Source organism: Columba livia, chromosome 1, assembly GCF_036013475.1.
Source record: "Columba livia isolate bColLiv1 breed racing homer chromosome 1, bColLiv1.pat.W.v2, whole genome shotgun sequence".
Classification (NCBI taxonomy): domain Eukaryota; kingdom Metazoa; phylum Chordata; class Aves; order Columbiformes; family Columbidae; genus Columba; species Columba livia.
Window position 1 is genome coordinate 171,567,882 of NC_088602.1, and position 14,201 is coordinate 171,582,082.

The following is a 14,201-nucleotide window of genomic DNA, read 5'->3' on the forward strand; positions in this document are numbered from 1 at the left end:
GGCCAGATCATCTCACAGAACCACCTTGGCCCCGTGTCACTGAGGAGGCACAGTAAGTGTACGCACAAGCGGGGGACAACTTCTCAGTACTGCCAAATCATAGAATCCTAGAACAGTCTGGGCTGGAAGGGATCTTCAAAGGTCATCTAGTCCAACCCCTGCAATAAGCAGGACATGTTCAACTAGATCAGGTTGCTCAGAACCCCACCCAGCCTGGCCTTGAATGTCCCCAGGGATGGGGCATCTACCACCTCTGGGTAACCTGTGCCAGTGTTTCACCACCCTCATTGTAAAAAATTCCTTCCTCATGTCCAGCCTGAATCTCCCCTCCTTTAGTTTAAAACTGCTACCCCTTGTCCTGTTGTAACAGGTCCTGCTAAAAAGTCTGTCCCCATCTTTCTTACAGGCCCCTTTTAAGTACTGAAAGGCCACAATAAAGTCTCTCGAGAGTCTTCCCCAGGCTGAACACCACCAACTCTCTCAGCCTGTCATCATAGCAGAGGTGTTCCATTCCTCTAATCATCTCGGTGGCCCTCCTCTGGACCCTGTCCAGGTGAGGTCTCCAATCATACTCTTCCCAACTCAGCTGGCCCAGAGCACACACTGGAGGAAACCAGTGTACATATGACCAGGCCTGCACCAAGTCACACCCACCTGAATATTGCTGCAGCAGCCAGACCTTGAGCTCGATGAAACTATGAGCAAAGTGGCAGCTGTCCTCACGCAGGCAGCCATAACGCACCTCATGTCGGCACACATCAAACTGGAAGTGTTCCTGGAACTGGCGGATCTTAGAGTATTTCAGGGAGGTGGAACGCACGATATGGACCAGACACCTGCAGCCAGGCCAGAGAAATATGAAGCACCAGAGGACCAAATCTTCAACCCCATTTGACTGGGCAGGCAAAGGACACCGAAAATCAACTCTGGGAGAGCTGAACTCACTGGGAAAACCAAACCCCTGCCCTCCCACTCTGTATCACCCCTAGGTAGGCATCTTCATTCTCCTCAGCCCATGAGTGATGCCCTACTCAGGTTCAGAGATCAGGCACATTTCAAAATATGCAGCAAAGGTACCAACTCCTCTGGCTCGGCAAATCCCCAAGTCTCAGGTTGCCTGGAACCAGAGGGGTTGTATTACTGTGTACTAGACATGTTTCTTATACTTGTTTTCCTCAGCATTCATTGCCAGCCAGCCAGAGGCAGGATCCTGAGCTAGAGGATCTTTGGTTTGACCCTTATGTAAAGGCCAAACTGAAAGGCAAATTAAGCCAATGGAAAACTTAATGCGACTCCAAAGGGCTTTGCTCATGCCTGAAATCCTTCAGCACCAGGAGCAAGCATGTAGAGCAGAGCACACAGTGCTGTTTATCGTGCTTTGAACAGCCCTATGACTGGAACCCATGGGGACAAAAGAAAGAAAGAGACCAGGCCCTGGAGTTAACTGGACTTGTGAGAAATTGCTCCCATCAGCACAAAAAATGTTCACTCACTTGTTGTCATGGAAACTGTGTTTGGCAGAAAGATTGGAGCAGACAGATGGTGTGTCCTTGGTCCCTTTGCTGATAATCCGGGGTTTGCTGTCAAAGCAAATCTGAGAAGAGAAGAATTAGCATGCTGGGAAAACCTTAGAGAGAAGTGAACCAGAGCTGCTTCACTTGGAAGGGGAAAAAGAACCAGAGCCAGCCTATTCTAATGTTCAAAGTTAGAAGAAGCCTGGTGAAAGCTTTGTGGTGTGACTTCAAAATAAAGCAAGCAAATTTTTGGAAAAGCTTCCGGACAACATTTTTTGGCTCATTCTCAACAGCATTTTCCATTGTGGTTGGAAAAATATTGGTCAGAGCCACATATTCTTTCCCACTTAGCCAACAGAGCAACAACAAGGGGGAAAGGATGGGGAAAAATAAAAGAACAGCCAGTTCACAGCAAAGAACATGTCCCTTTACATGTATCACTGCCAGCTTAGGGAACTCTCTGCTGCAGACCATCAAGATGGTATGAGCCAATCCTTAACTGACCGACTTAGTGGCTTGGCACAGACATCAAGTGAGAATTTCTTGCATTACAGGCTTCTGCTTTCAAAAGTAGCTGGGGCTAAATTACAATCCAAAGAAACATCTCAAGACAGAGGAAGAGACAGGTGGTCCCATGAGATTACTGATTCAGCTGGAGGGCTAAGGAGGAAAATTACCCCTCCTTTCTCCTGCACAGCTGTATGCACTGCTCACTGCCCTTCTGGGAGCAGGGCACTGGCTGGGACATACCAATGGTCCAGATACATACTGAGGAGATGACAAAGGGTGCCTGCTCCCTCCCACCAGCTCTGTACCTCACAAAGGAAGGTGAAGATCCCCTGATGTTCCTTGAGGAGCTTGGCAATGGTGAGGTTGCTCTGCTTGATCCCACCTAACGGGTCAAAGAGGAGGTCACGGTTGAGAGTCCCCTTCCTCTCCTCCGTCCACACGTCGATCTCTTCCTGGTGGTACGCGAAGGTGCAGTTATCCCCGTACTTACAGTCCTGCTTGTTAAGCATATCTACAAAGCAACGAACAGCACACACCACCACACAGGGAGGGCGGCCCAGTCAGAAACTAAACTCTCTCTCGTTTCTCCCACTGCCCACACCTCACAAGGAGCTGAAAGCAAGAAAACAGAGACTTCAAGAAAAAAGAAAAGACATCTCCCCCCAAGTTTGTCTACACCAAGATACTCAGGAAAGTTAATACAAACTACTGAATGGTGACAATCTCAAGTAATGCCATCTGTTGTGGAAACTCTCTCAAAATGGAGGCCTGCTTTAATTCAGTGCCTGGCCAGGGACAGACCACAATTTAACCAACCCCTTTTGGAGCCAATCCAGATTAAGTTCTCCTAGTAGTCCGACACTAAGTAGCCCTGCCATCTTGGCTCTCGCAAGCCCCCACTTCATTAGGTACTTTGTCACAATGCTGTCTCGGGGACCAGTCTGGTCATGTTGCCTGCAGGTACAGAGAGACGGGCTGGAGCAAACGGGCAGGCAGAGAGAGCTTTTCCCATGGCAGAACCACAGCCCTGCCGTGGGGCTGCTGGGTGGAGTGGGACTAATGCAGGCACATGTACAGGAGGCAGGGTCTCAGCAAAGCCTGTGACAAACAGGGCAGGTCTGAGCCTTTGGCTGTGCCCAGCAACCCTCCTGCCTTTGCAACTCTTCTCCTGCTCCACCACTTTAGAAGCTGCCTGCTCTCCACAGCATGAGAGGTCACTGCCTTTCATTGTACCAGGCCTACTGGTCAGACAGGAAGACCCCAAAGAAAGCAGGCAATACCAACTGGACATCTCCCCACAGCCTCCCCAGCACACATCGAACAGCCCCTTCCCAGCCACTAACAGCCCTACCCACTCCAGATCACCTTTGCACAAGTAATAGGATCCCACAAAGTCGGTTTTGGTTGGGCGAGGACGGATCCTCTTCCAGGTCTTGTCTTCCGAGTTCTTCAGCCTGCCCAGCAGGATGTCCCGCTTGCACTTGTGCTCCAAGCCTTCCCGATAGGTGTAATCACCAGCCTTGGGCCCTGCAGGAGAGACGAACCCCATCAGCCTGGGGAAAGGCAAATCCCAGGCTGGGCCAGTGTGCTGGGTGGCAAAACAAATGTGTCACCTGTTTTGGGGTAGCAGATATGACAGGCTTGTTTGAAGACGTGAGTAGATGCCAGGGGGTTCTTCACCAGCAGGGCTGTGTTGGGCATTACTGGTTCTGGCTGGGACAGCAAGTGCTCAGTGACCTTGGGCACAGCTGGGTGACTCACTCCACCAAGGCTGACCTAAGTGAAAACATACGTACCTCTCTTTTCAGCTCTGCAACCACATGGGTAAGAAGCCTCTCTAACCCCCTGCCCCATTCCAGTCTCTCAAAAACCCTTCTCGTTTTCTCTCTCATAAAAATGTTCATATTTGAAATGACATTTCGAAAAGAGCAGCATGCAACTTTTTCAAAAATAACACACAGTGTGGTATGTTCACTTCAAAGATAGGCCCCTTTCTCTCATGGTAAGGGAGCTCAGTTTTCTATCATGAGTCACAGAACAAAATACCTCCTCACTCCTTCCCATTCCTTCCACCAAAACCAACACCATATTAGAAAAGTCTCAAATCAACCCCATCCCAACCTGGGAAAAAAAACAAACCACTGCACTTAGTCTTCAGGGAGCAGATTAATTTGAGGGCTGAGACTTAGTTTCACATGGATGTTAACAGAAATAGCAGGTGACAGAAGCTTAAGAATAATTCTTGTTCATAACCCTCCCCCTTTTCTCCAAGACTGGGGACATGGGACAGGGGCAGAACACTGTATCTGGAAAAGCCTCTTGACAGGGCCAGAGAGGAGCAAAGAACCTTAGTAGCCAAAAGACAAAGTTGGCTTACTCTGCCCCACCCTTTAGTGTTATGTGGCTGCCAGATACAGTGGGACAATGGCCTCCATGATCCCCTGCTATCCCTACAACCCACATCACACCATGTTTACCGTGGCAATATGCAGAGTTGCAGATAAAAATGAACATGGAACAAACATATCCCTACTGACTCTGGGGAAATCTTAATTTCCAAATATCCCACAACAAGGGAGGCAACACCCACAGGGACAGGTTAAGAAGAGGGGCCCAAATTACCTATATCACCCAAGTCACTACTACCTTGGCTCCAGAGCACCTTGGGACATCAGCACGAGGGAGCGGCTCACTCACCACGGGGGATGTTTTTTGGCTGCCAGGTGGGTGCCGCAGTTTCTGAGGGCTAGTTTCTTCTGGGCAAAAGAAGTGGAAAAGAGCCCCACAAAACAAAAACAATCATTTCACTTTCAGATGCAGTACAAACCTATTTGCTTTATTTATTTCATAACATTTTAATACTTTTTCCACAAACCACCTGTCTAAGTCTTGGAAAAACTTCAGGAAACGCCTTTTTGTCCCCCGCGCGCTCCTGAACCCAACTCTATGCTGCTGAGTGCTGGCATTCCCAAGGTGGCCACTCCAAGGCACCCCAATGCTGAAGTGAATCTGAGTGTTGAAGTGCTGACTGGCCAAGCCCTGCTCTTCTCAAAATACTTTTGCTGCCAACACAGTGTAATACGGGGGACAAGTTAGCCAATAAGCCTGCCTTCCTTCCTGGGCCAGGAGGGGACTTACTCTTGGACACCATCCCCCACAGCTTTGTGACATGAGAGTGCAGTGCTCCATGCAACAGGATGCTCACTGCCCTGAATTTAGAGATGGGAGAGACCCACCTTGGCCTCTACCACATTGTCCATCACAACAAGGTCCTGTATAATCTAAAACAATAATCAGGATTTTGCTCCTTAGGTCCAAAACATCAGATTCATTGGGGAGGGCGGAGGAATTATATTATAGTCTAGCAAATTGTGCCAAGGGAGGTGCCCTGGACACCAAGCCAGGTTTAAGTCTCATTACTCATCGTTATACACCTTTGTGTTCCTTTCTCCTCTTGAGATTTCACACCACGCACATACCGGTCATCTGAGATAACACACCTATAGCCTTTCTCATTACTCCTGAGCCAGACATATTCGGTTGCTGTGTTCAAGACAACTCCCTGCCCTCTTCTACATTTATACTCCTGCAGTGTCGGCAGACAGGGCTCTACAACAGATGTCCTCAGCACTGAAGGAGATAATTTTGGCATGCATTCCGAGGTAAAGCAGTACAAAATCCCAGCTGCCCCATGCCTACCAATGGCAAACGAATCCAAGGCATCCAGTGAGCCTCTGCTTGTCCCAAAGGAGTCCAGGGCATCGAGCCGTGAGTCTGTGTAAGGGAGCAGATCCAGGGAATCCAGCGAATCTAAGGTGGAGCTGCCACTTCCTCCTGGCGGGGCCTCAAAGGCATCCAGGACAGAGGAGGAGGAGAGCTGCTTGGTGGGATCCATCACCAGGCCGAAGGAGGCAGGTGGAAGCGGGGTGGACACGGGGATGCTGGCTGTCACAACTGGGGGCAGCAGTGGAGTTCCCCCCGGAAACACAGGGATCAGCTGGGGCATCTCTGTCGGCAGGTTCGTAGGAATGGTGCCCTGGACCAGAGACTTTGGGGAATCAGGAAGGGGGAGGATAAACAGAACATTAGGAATGACGAGCAGAGAATGAGTGAACACAGAGAGCAATCGGCTCCCACTCAAGCGCATGCTGTATTATCTGAAGCAAAATGATACCCGGCAGCTCCATCTGCTTGCAGACTTCCCACAGACCTTCCAGTCTATCTGCACCGCATGCAGTCTGGACTGAGGTCCCCAAAGAAGTGTTGGGCTACCTGAGCTCATCAGTCTGCAAGGAAGAGCCCTCAGCTGGGCACTTAAACCTGCTCAGGTCAAGAAACAGCTGAGTACACACAGTGCCGAGGTCAGCGTAACGACCATTACTCACGGCACATCTCATCAGAGCATTTTGGCTCGAGAGGGGTCCTGCATGAGTATGATTAGATTGCTTCCAGACCCAAGTTGGCTCGCATAGCATCAGCAACACTGGCAACTAAAATCCAACATAAGGTTGTCTCTACAGCTCCCAGACCTGTTCAAAGAGGTTAGGCTGAATGTAGCCTGCACAAAATACAAGACGATTAGAGCATGCCCACTATATAAAATACATCCATCGTTCCTGCTTCAGCACACGCATTTCTACCCTCACGTCTGCTTCAACTCCATGGACAGCAGAGGCTGGGGGAAGGTGATGGCAGAGGAAGGGTATCTTGGGTACTTTTGAGGGGCAGCCCCATGAAGTGGCACACTGCAAAGCAGGCTTGGAGGTGGGCTCTTTAGATACTCACAAGCCAGTTGCAAAAATAAAGGATGGAATGAATGAGTTTTGCCAGAAGAGCTAGGAGGAAGGAGTGACAGAAAGAGAGAGCGAGGCAGCACACATATCCACTTGCTCCAAGGACATATTTGGAACAAGAAGCAGGGGACCTATGCAGCGCCCACTCTTACTAGAGGGTATGGTGACCCTTCGGCAAGGGAGTCCAGGAGGGAGTCCAGTTCTTCATCAATGATGTCCCCATCTGTGAAGTCCTCCACACTCTCAGGCACTGGCAGGGGCACACAGTCTGGAGATGGGAGGAGGCTGGCAGCAGGAAGTGAGGAAGGCAAGCCCTTTGCATCCGAATCAGAGGGCAAAGGGGCCAGCCCCTCGCTCGCAGGGACGGAGGTGGCCACAGAAGCTGGGAGGCACTGCAGGTCCATAGAGCAGTCTGTGTTGGGGGAGAAACAGAGCCAGTCACCCAGGAGAGTCTCTTGCAAGGGACAAGCAGAGCACAGCCTGGCAAAAACAATATGGTACAATTCCATCAAATCACAAAAACCAAGTATGCCTATTTTACGAGAGGAAGAACTCTGGTCTGAAGCGTTCTTGCCCTTTCATTTTTGTTCCCAGTCTCCAATGGCTTACCAATAGCTGAAATACGCTCTAAGGGCCAGTGCTCAGACTGACCATCAGGATTTGGCAAGCACGTACAGTAACCAGGACAACACAAAACCTGTGGCTGAGCAGTCACTGAATTCTCTGTGGCCAGGACTAAAGGCCAGGGGCACATAATCCAATTTCTCTATAGCCCACCACCTGGTGTTTTTTTTAATGTTCCTCACTAATGCATTTGGCAGAGATCACTGCCTTCTCTTCTCCTTGGAGCTTTGATATCACAGCTGAAAGCTTGCTTACCCACACACCCTCTCTAAAACCTCAGGCATCATAAATGGCAGGAGACAAAAAACACAAGGTCCTGCTGGGAAGAGAGTCAGAGATCAGGTGCTTAGACAAGGCTGTGCTAACAATGTGTCCACAGAAAATCCCATCAGACTCAGTTGTATTTACCCAAGTAAATTCCCTACTCTTGACTGCTTCCTTATGTCTGTAGGTGGGAGGTTGCTCCTCACACCCCCGCCTCAACACTTCAGTAGCAAACATCCCCTTGGGAATTCGTGTGAGCCAAGGTCAGGGCAGGAGAGAGGCAGTGATTTTCTGTAAGGTTTCCTTGCCTCTCCAGTACATTACTGAAAAGGTAAGATGTTCCCATCATGCAAGATAAACCTCTGTTAAGTGAAGTTAAGGTTACAAGCACATATTCTTCACAGAAGAGCATTTTATTCTCAAAAAAAAAATTAAAGGTTAAAAAAAAAAGAAGTTCAAATGTTAGAAATTCGTAAAATGCAGCATTACATTTGCAGTTCTCAAACCAAACACCCAAACTACCTTAATTCTGCCCCTGTGCAGATGTCCTGGAATAAAAAAAGAAGAAATAAGACAAAGATGCTACCTTCTCTATCCACGTAGCAGTCGCTGCACTGTAGCTATGACGGTCTAAGGCTATAAGCAAGGCAAAGTTTGGAAGGAGAGGCAACAGCTTTTATTAGAAAAGCTGATAAGCATAGGGAAGACAAGCTTCCAAGACACAATCTTGCTTGACCAAGAAATGCTGCATCCTGTCTGTGTACCTCTGCTCACTCAGCTCCCACAAGAACTCAGCCTTCCCTTTGTAAGGGGGATGAGGCAAGCGAGCCATGTTGCTGTCCTCTACACCACATGTTCACTGACCGAGGACTGTGCTGGTGCTCTTCTTACAGGGGTCGGCAAATCAACAATTCCTGCAAATCCCCAAGTCCTGAACAAAACAACAGTACAGACCACACAAACACAGGTCCCCTTATCTCTAACCCCACCAGGAGCACACCACAACCCCAGGTAACCTTTCCTCTGGCATTTGTTGTGAGTGGTTCACATGGATGGACCACAGCAAGGTTGCCATGCAAGGTACCAGAAGCTGAGCCATGACAAAAGGCAGGGAAAGCAGGAGGAAGTGGCAAGGGACACACGCAGGACTCTCTCCACAACCTCATGCATATGATCGAAGGAAAGCACATGTTGTACCTTATGGGACTTGCAGTGCTGCAGCTGGACACGTTGCCCACAGGCAGCAGCTCAAAGGAATGCTGTAAGTGTCCTTAGTTTTGCAGCTGCCCCTCAGATCAGGCTCAGCTCCAATGCCATGCCCCCTTTGTGACGACTTCTCTCAGCTCATCTCCCTTTGGCATGGGCCTCCAGCCGGGCTCGGGAGCCAGCCACCCAGCTTCCCTCGGGGATGGCCTCATGGCTGGTAGCTTGGCCAGATTTCCCTCAGTACAAAGGAACGGCTTGTGCCTTCCCGTTTTTCACATGTTTAAATCTGGAGTACTGTCAAGATCTCTCCAGGGGCCAACAAAACGTCCAGGACACACTGGAAGGGATGGGGACACATGCAAGGGGGAGCAAAAGCATTCACAATGACAGGGTCCCAAAGGATCCAGAAGTTCAGACCTTCTCTGGGGAATGAATGAGGCCTTCCAGTTCCCACTTGGACTGGGAAGCACAGGAAAGAGGCCCTCACATACCCTAAGAGGCTCAAAACACTGAGAAGCTGAACACACAACCAAACGGCAGAGAATGACACGAGACCCCTCACAGCTCAGTGCATGTGAAGGATGAGGAGAAGAGCAAGGACCAAGAGGTTCCACTACTTGCAAGGGGCAGAGAGGAGATGTCTGTCTGCTCCCCTCTCCCTGACCACCCAAACCCTCTCATTCCTTCAGCCATTTCCTTCCATTCCCCTCTGTCCAATCTTCTCCCTTATCCTTCCTTTCCCGCTCCTGCTTTCCTCAGGACACCCCATCTGTAGACCTCATGCACCTCCACCATACCCATACCTCAAGTCCAGAAAGCTCACACACCTCTTTGCATTCACCTAATGGTTGCACCCTCTTAAAAAAAGTAAAACAGCCTCCTTGGATGAACAAAGCACCGGAACACACCTGCCTCCCCCTGATTTCTGCTGCTGCCATGACACTAAGCCTCATGTATTATTATTATAAGCTCAATGAGGGCTTTCTCCATCCACTCCCCAAACCAAGTCTCTCATACCATGCTTCCCACCTGGTAGCTTCTCTGGCCATACACCTGACTGTCCCAGAGGGACAAGTACAGTCCTTCTAAAAGCTCTGCTCTGCTTCACAAAGTATCAGTGGTTCCCTCCTGCATTATTAGCTGGTCAAAGGCCATACTGAGACAGGTCTGAGCCATGATCTCTGCAGAGCAGGGCTAAGTTAATCAAATGACTTCAAGCAAAGCACAGGGGAAGGGGCTTTGGGTGTTTGCATCTTAAAAACAAAACAAAACAACAACAACAAAAACTTTGCTAAAAAACCTTTCAATCTGAAATTCTCAAGGTACCAAGCACACGCAGCTCTCCTGGTGGCACACCACACTCAGGGCAACGGGATAACACTTAATTTCAGTGCTTTTGGAAAAATTTCCTAGCAGCAAAGGTTCTCTCTGCCTGAACTGCAGCAGAGGTGGCATTCTGCTCTTACACCAAACCCTGATTAGATAAAGAGTCTCACTCTGCAGTAGGAGTCCAGTTGAGTTTAGCACAGCAAGATAATGTGAAAAACTCTCCTTAATTCACAGAACTGGGTCTTATGATTGCACATAGCACTTGGTTACTGATACCCAAAGTGGCACTCAACAGAAAACTGACATGTTTTCCAGAACAACCTAATAATGAAATCAGTTTATTTCTATAAAAAGAGCAATTGCTACTTGCAGCGGTAAGTCTTCACACTTACCTTCACACATATAGCTCCCTTTCAAAGGCACAGACTGATGTGCTTAGAGCCACGAGTTCAATGCTCCAGCACACAACAAAGTGCGTAGCAAACCTTTCTACAGGGGCAGAGTTAAGGTCTCTTGTTTCCTGGCATGAGAAAAGAAACCCCATAGCCCTCCTGCTGCTTCTCCTGGGTGCCAAACCCTGAATGTGGCTCCCTCTGGGTCCCTCCCAACTCGCTTTGTTTTCATTTCCTCCATCTCAACATCTTGGAGGATGATACCGGCTCAGAGCACAAACAGCTGCCTATAACCTTAACTTCGCTTTATCTGGACTGTTTTGGCTGGGAGCAGTTTCAGAAGCTTTGCCAAGCTCAGCTTTAAGACAGCACAACTGAAGAGAGTTGCGTACCTCAGCAGACCCCTCTAATTCCCACACATGTCTCTGACTGGGCCTGGACAAAAAGCTTTTCTGCAGGCAAAACACTCCTGCTTCCTACCACCTTTTCCTCCTCTTAGTTACCAAAGCCAGGAGTGTGCAGAAAAGATGCAAATGAAGATCATGAACCTCTCAGGCCTGCCAGCCTGGTTGGATACCTTACCAAAGCCAAAAAAAAATCAGAGAAGAGAGATGTCTTTACCTGTTTCGATGTCATCTATCGAACCCAATCCATTGGAAGTGGTCTGCAAAGAGGGTGCAGGAAGGGAAAGAGAAAAATATCACCAGAAATTCATATTTTAAAAGATATTCACACTTCTCAGATGAAACTCTTTATTACTCCTAAATGCATCTGTTCCTTTCTTTTCCTTTATGGCCTTTTTCAGTGCAAGAGCAGTAAAACCAACAAACTTCAAGAGGCCATGAATCCACAGATCCTATTCATTTTTACCTCCAGCAGTGGACAAACCCTGTTGCTGCAAAGGAATACCAGCCCTGCACCATAGCCAAGCACGTGAGCAGATCTGTACATAGAATAGCGTTTTTCATGTGTGGATGAGATTGCTGTGTCCCAAGTCTCAGGACACAGCAACTTGTCAGGCCCATGCAGTGTGAGATGTGATTAGCCTGATCTTACACAACATTCCTTTTCTTAGTTCACATATTTTGCAATTGAACAACCACAAACTTGTATAGCAAACTCAAAACAGGAAAAGGTTTCTGCCAAGACAACTGCTGACTTGGAGCTCCAGGCAAAGAATGAGCCCGTATTTTACAGAAACATAAACAGATGTAAGTATGTATGCCTTCAGCTTAAACTTAAAAAGGCACAAGTAAAGTGTTACTCTTGAGGTACTGCATCTACTGCAATAGTTTTTACAACTTGTAGTTTTTGCACTACTTTCATCTCCTGCTAAAGGAAAGATTTTTGAATTAAAAACTAGGCACAACTATTAAAGAAAGCTGACTAGCTCTCCTAGAAATATATGAAGGCAAGTCACTGAACAGTCAGAGGTAAATTAATTCTTCAGTATTCCATCTTGTTGTACAAAATGACAATTTGTACGCTTTTATAGCTTGTTTGCTTTTAGGAGCAGTGTGAAGTTCCAAACAGCCTGTAAAAACAGCAAGTGTTTGCAGGTTTTTTGGCTAGCGATGAAACAAGGAAATCAGCAATTTATTGTATTTTGGCTTAGTATTTGTAGAGTGCCCTACCCAAGCTGGATCTCCCAGGTGACAGGACAATACAAAGAATATATAAACTGTGTATGTACCTTGCTCAGTACGTCACGTGATTTAATTTGGTATGTTTCTTCAGTAGTTGCACTTTCTGACATTTCCTTAGCATTGCCCTAACGATGCAAAAACTTGAAAACTGAAACTTATTTAAAATGCAAGAGAAAGTAAACCTTCACAATAACTAAGAAGAAAAATCATCTTCAGTGACCCAATCACTGACATAAAAATGGTGTCACTAGAAATATTTTCAAAGAAATTAATTTCCTTGGCAACATTCCTTAAAAGTGGAAAAAACTAATTGATACAGCTAAAACCTAAATGATGGTTATAAATTTTGCATGTAACAAAACTGCGACGTATTCTAGTAGCGCAATCATGAACAATAAGAACCACAGGATGCAAACTCTACCTGGTTTGACAAATTGACTGACGTGCCATTACTGAGTAGCGAGAATGTTTCCAATTCCTGCTGCAAGGAAGAGAGAGGTCTTAGAACAGAGACAGCCCGTTAGTTCTTCTAAACTAGGTAAAGCAGCGTTACACATACAGTTTCATTCCAGATACTGCCCATAAATAAAAGCCCTCCCAAAAGGCATACCAGTTTGACACAGGGGTACAGTTTAGTGAACACTGAAAGGGCCATATGTTTGTTCTGGACACCTCAGTGCAAAACACTCAATATCCAATGCATAATCAGGAAGAAAAGCTTCCCTGAGGAACAGAAGTTTTTGTCTTTTCGTTAAAAAAATTAATACTTCAAGAAGGCATTACAGCACTGGAGTGAAAGCTGGAAGTCAACACAAGAGAGGGCAAGGTGTTATCAAAATACCAATCAATAAATTTCAAATAATAAGTATTTTGGAGGTTTTAATCTTTATTTTTCTAATGCACAGGTAGTTTAAGCCCAGCACAGCTGAGTAACATCAGAGCAGCAAACAGGTGTCAAGGCCAACCTAGTGAGCAGCTACAAAAAAGATTTCTGTGTAAAACTTCCCTTTCTTTGAGACACAATCCCTTCAGAGTGTTGAGAGCTGCTCCAACATCGAGTGCTTTTTTGGGGGTAGGTCAATCACACATGTGAGATTGGTGAGGGAGAGGAATAAGATGGTACAGCCAAATTTACACCAAAAGCTCTCTGCAAACAGGGTGCCCACCGATAACCTCACCATGGAGGGCAAAGGTGCCCCTCCGGAGGTGGAACGTGCTGGCTGTTTAATACAACAGCTTGCACAGGGCTCAGGATGTAAATGTGAACCTCCAGTACTTCCTAATGTTCCCTACTCCTGAAAACACATCCTGGGATTTTACACAACCAAGGCAGCTTTATCCAAGAGCGCTGGCAGTGGCCTAACGCCCTCTAGCTCCATCCCAGGGTATAAACTTACATACCAACAGAACCCCAGTTGCAGCAGCACTTTCTTGTAGAGCCAGTTACCGATTCAGACACTGGGGTCAACTTATTGGACCCATGACTTGCTTTTGGCTGCTTTCCTTCCTAGCATTTAACCAGATGAGTACTTGTCATTTTCCCAAAGCACAAGCCTTTCCCCCACCACGAAGAAGGTGTGTGCCTAGATATGGGGCAAGAAACCCTCCTGATACTTTGCACTCCAAAACCAGACATGCCTCCAATGCAGCAGAGAATCTCACCCTCCTCATCCCATAACAGGGAAAGGACTGTGATGCAAAATCTCCTTTGGGATCAGGCCACGTGTCCCTGTCCTCCCAGAAACAGAGGCTCCCAGTGCATCAGAAGCCTCTCCTGTAGCACTAGCCCAGCTCTGCCAGGCTTAGCTGGGGACACAGGAGCAGCAATGGGGTTAGAAATGGATTAAGGCAAATTAAGTTTGAGGGTCAGGAAAAAGAGGGCACAGGGTAGTGTACGTTTGTCTGTAGCTGCAGAGCAGCACC

The 14,201-nt window shown here is 47.6% G+C and overlaps 1 protein-coding gene across 12 annotated transcripts in view; it reads right to left on the reverse strand.

The window, feature by feature from the left end:
* Nucleotides 1–14,201, reverse strand: part of ZC3H7B (zinc finger CCCH-type containing 7B) — a 49,647-nt gene that overhangs the window by 20,062 nt on the left and 15,384 nt on the right. For 2 of the 12 annotated variants that reach the window (XM_065046286.1, XM_065046306.1), the window contains exons 7-16: nt 12,700–12,756; nt 11,254–11,296; nt 6,970–7,229; nt 5,724–6,072; nt 4,671–4,780; nt 3,638–3,800; nt 3,390–3,551; nt 2,330–2,535; nt 1,494–1,594; nt 655–836 (exon numbers count right to left, since the gene is read on the reverse strand). In XM_065046286.1, coding sequence (XP_064902358.1) covers nt 655–836; nt 1,494–1,594; nt 2,330–2,535; nt 3,390–3,551; nt 3,638–3,800; nt 4,671–4,780; nt 5,724–6,072; nt 6,970–7,229; nt 11,254–11,296; nt 12,700–12,756 — 1,633 coding nt within the window. Of the gene's footprint in view, nt 1–654; nt 837–1,493; nt 1,595–2,329; nt 2,536–3,389; nt 3,552–3,637; nt 3,801–4,667; nt 4,781–5,723; nt 6,073–6,969; nt 7,230–11,253; nt 11,297–12,699; nt 12,760–14,201 lie in introns of all 12 variants that reach the window. The other 10 variants (XM_065046313.1, XM_065046292.1, XM_065046269.1 and 7 more) reach the window with 10 other exon arrangements.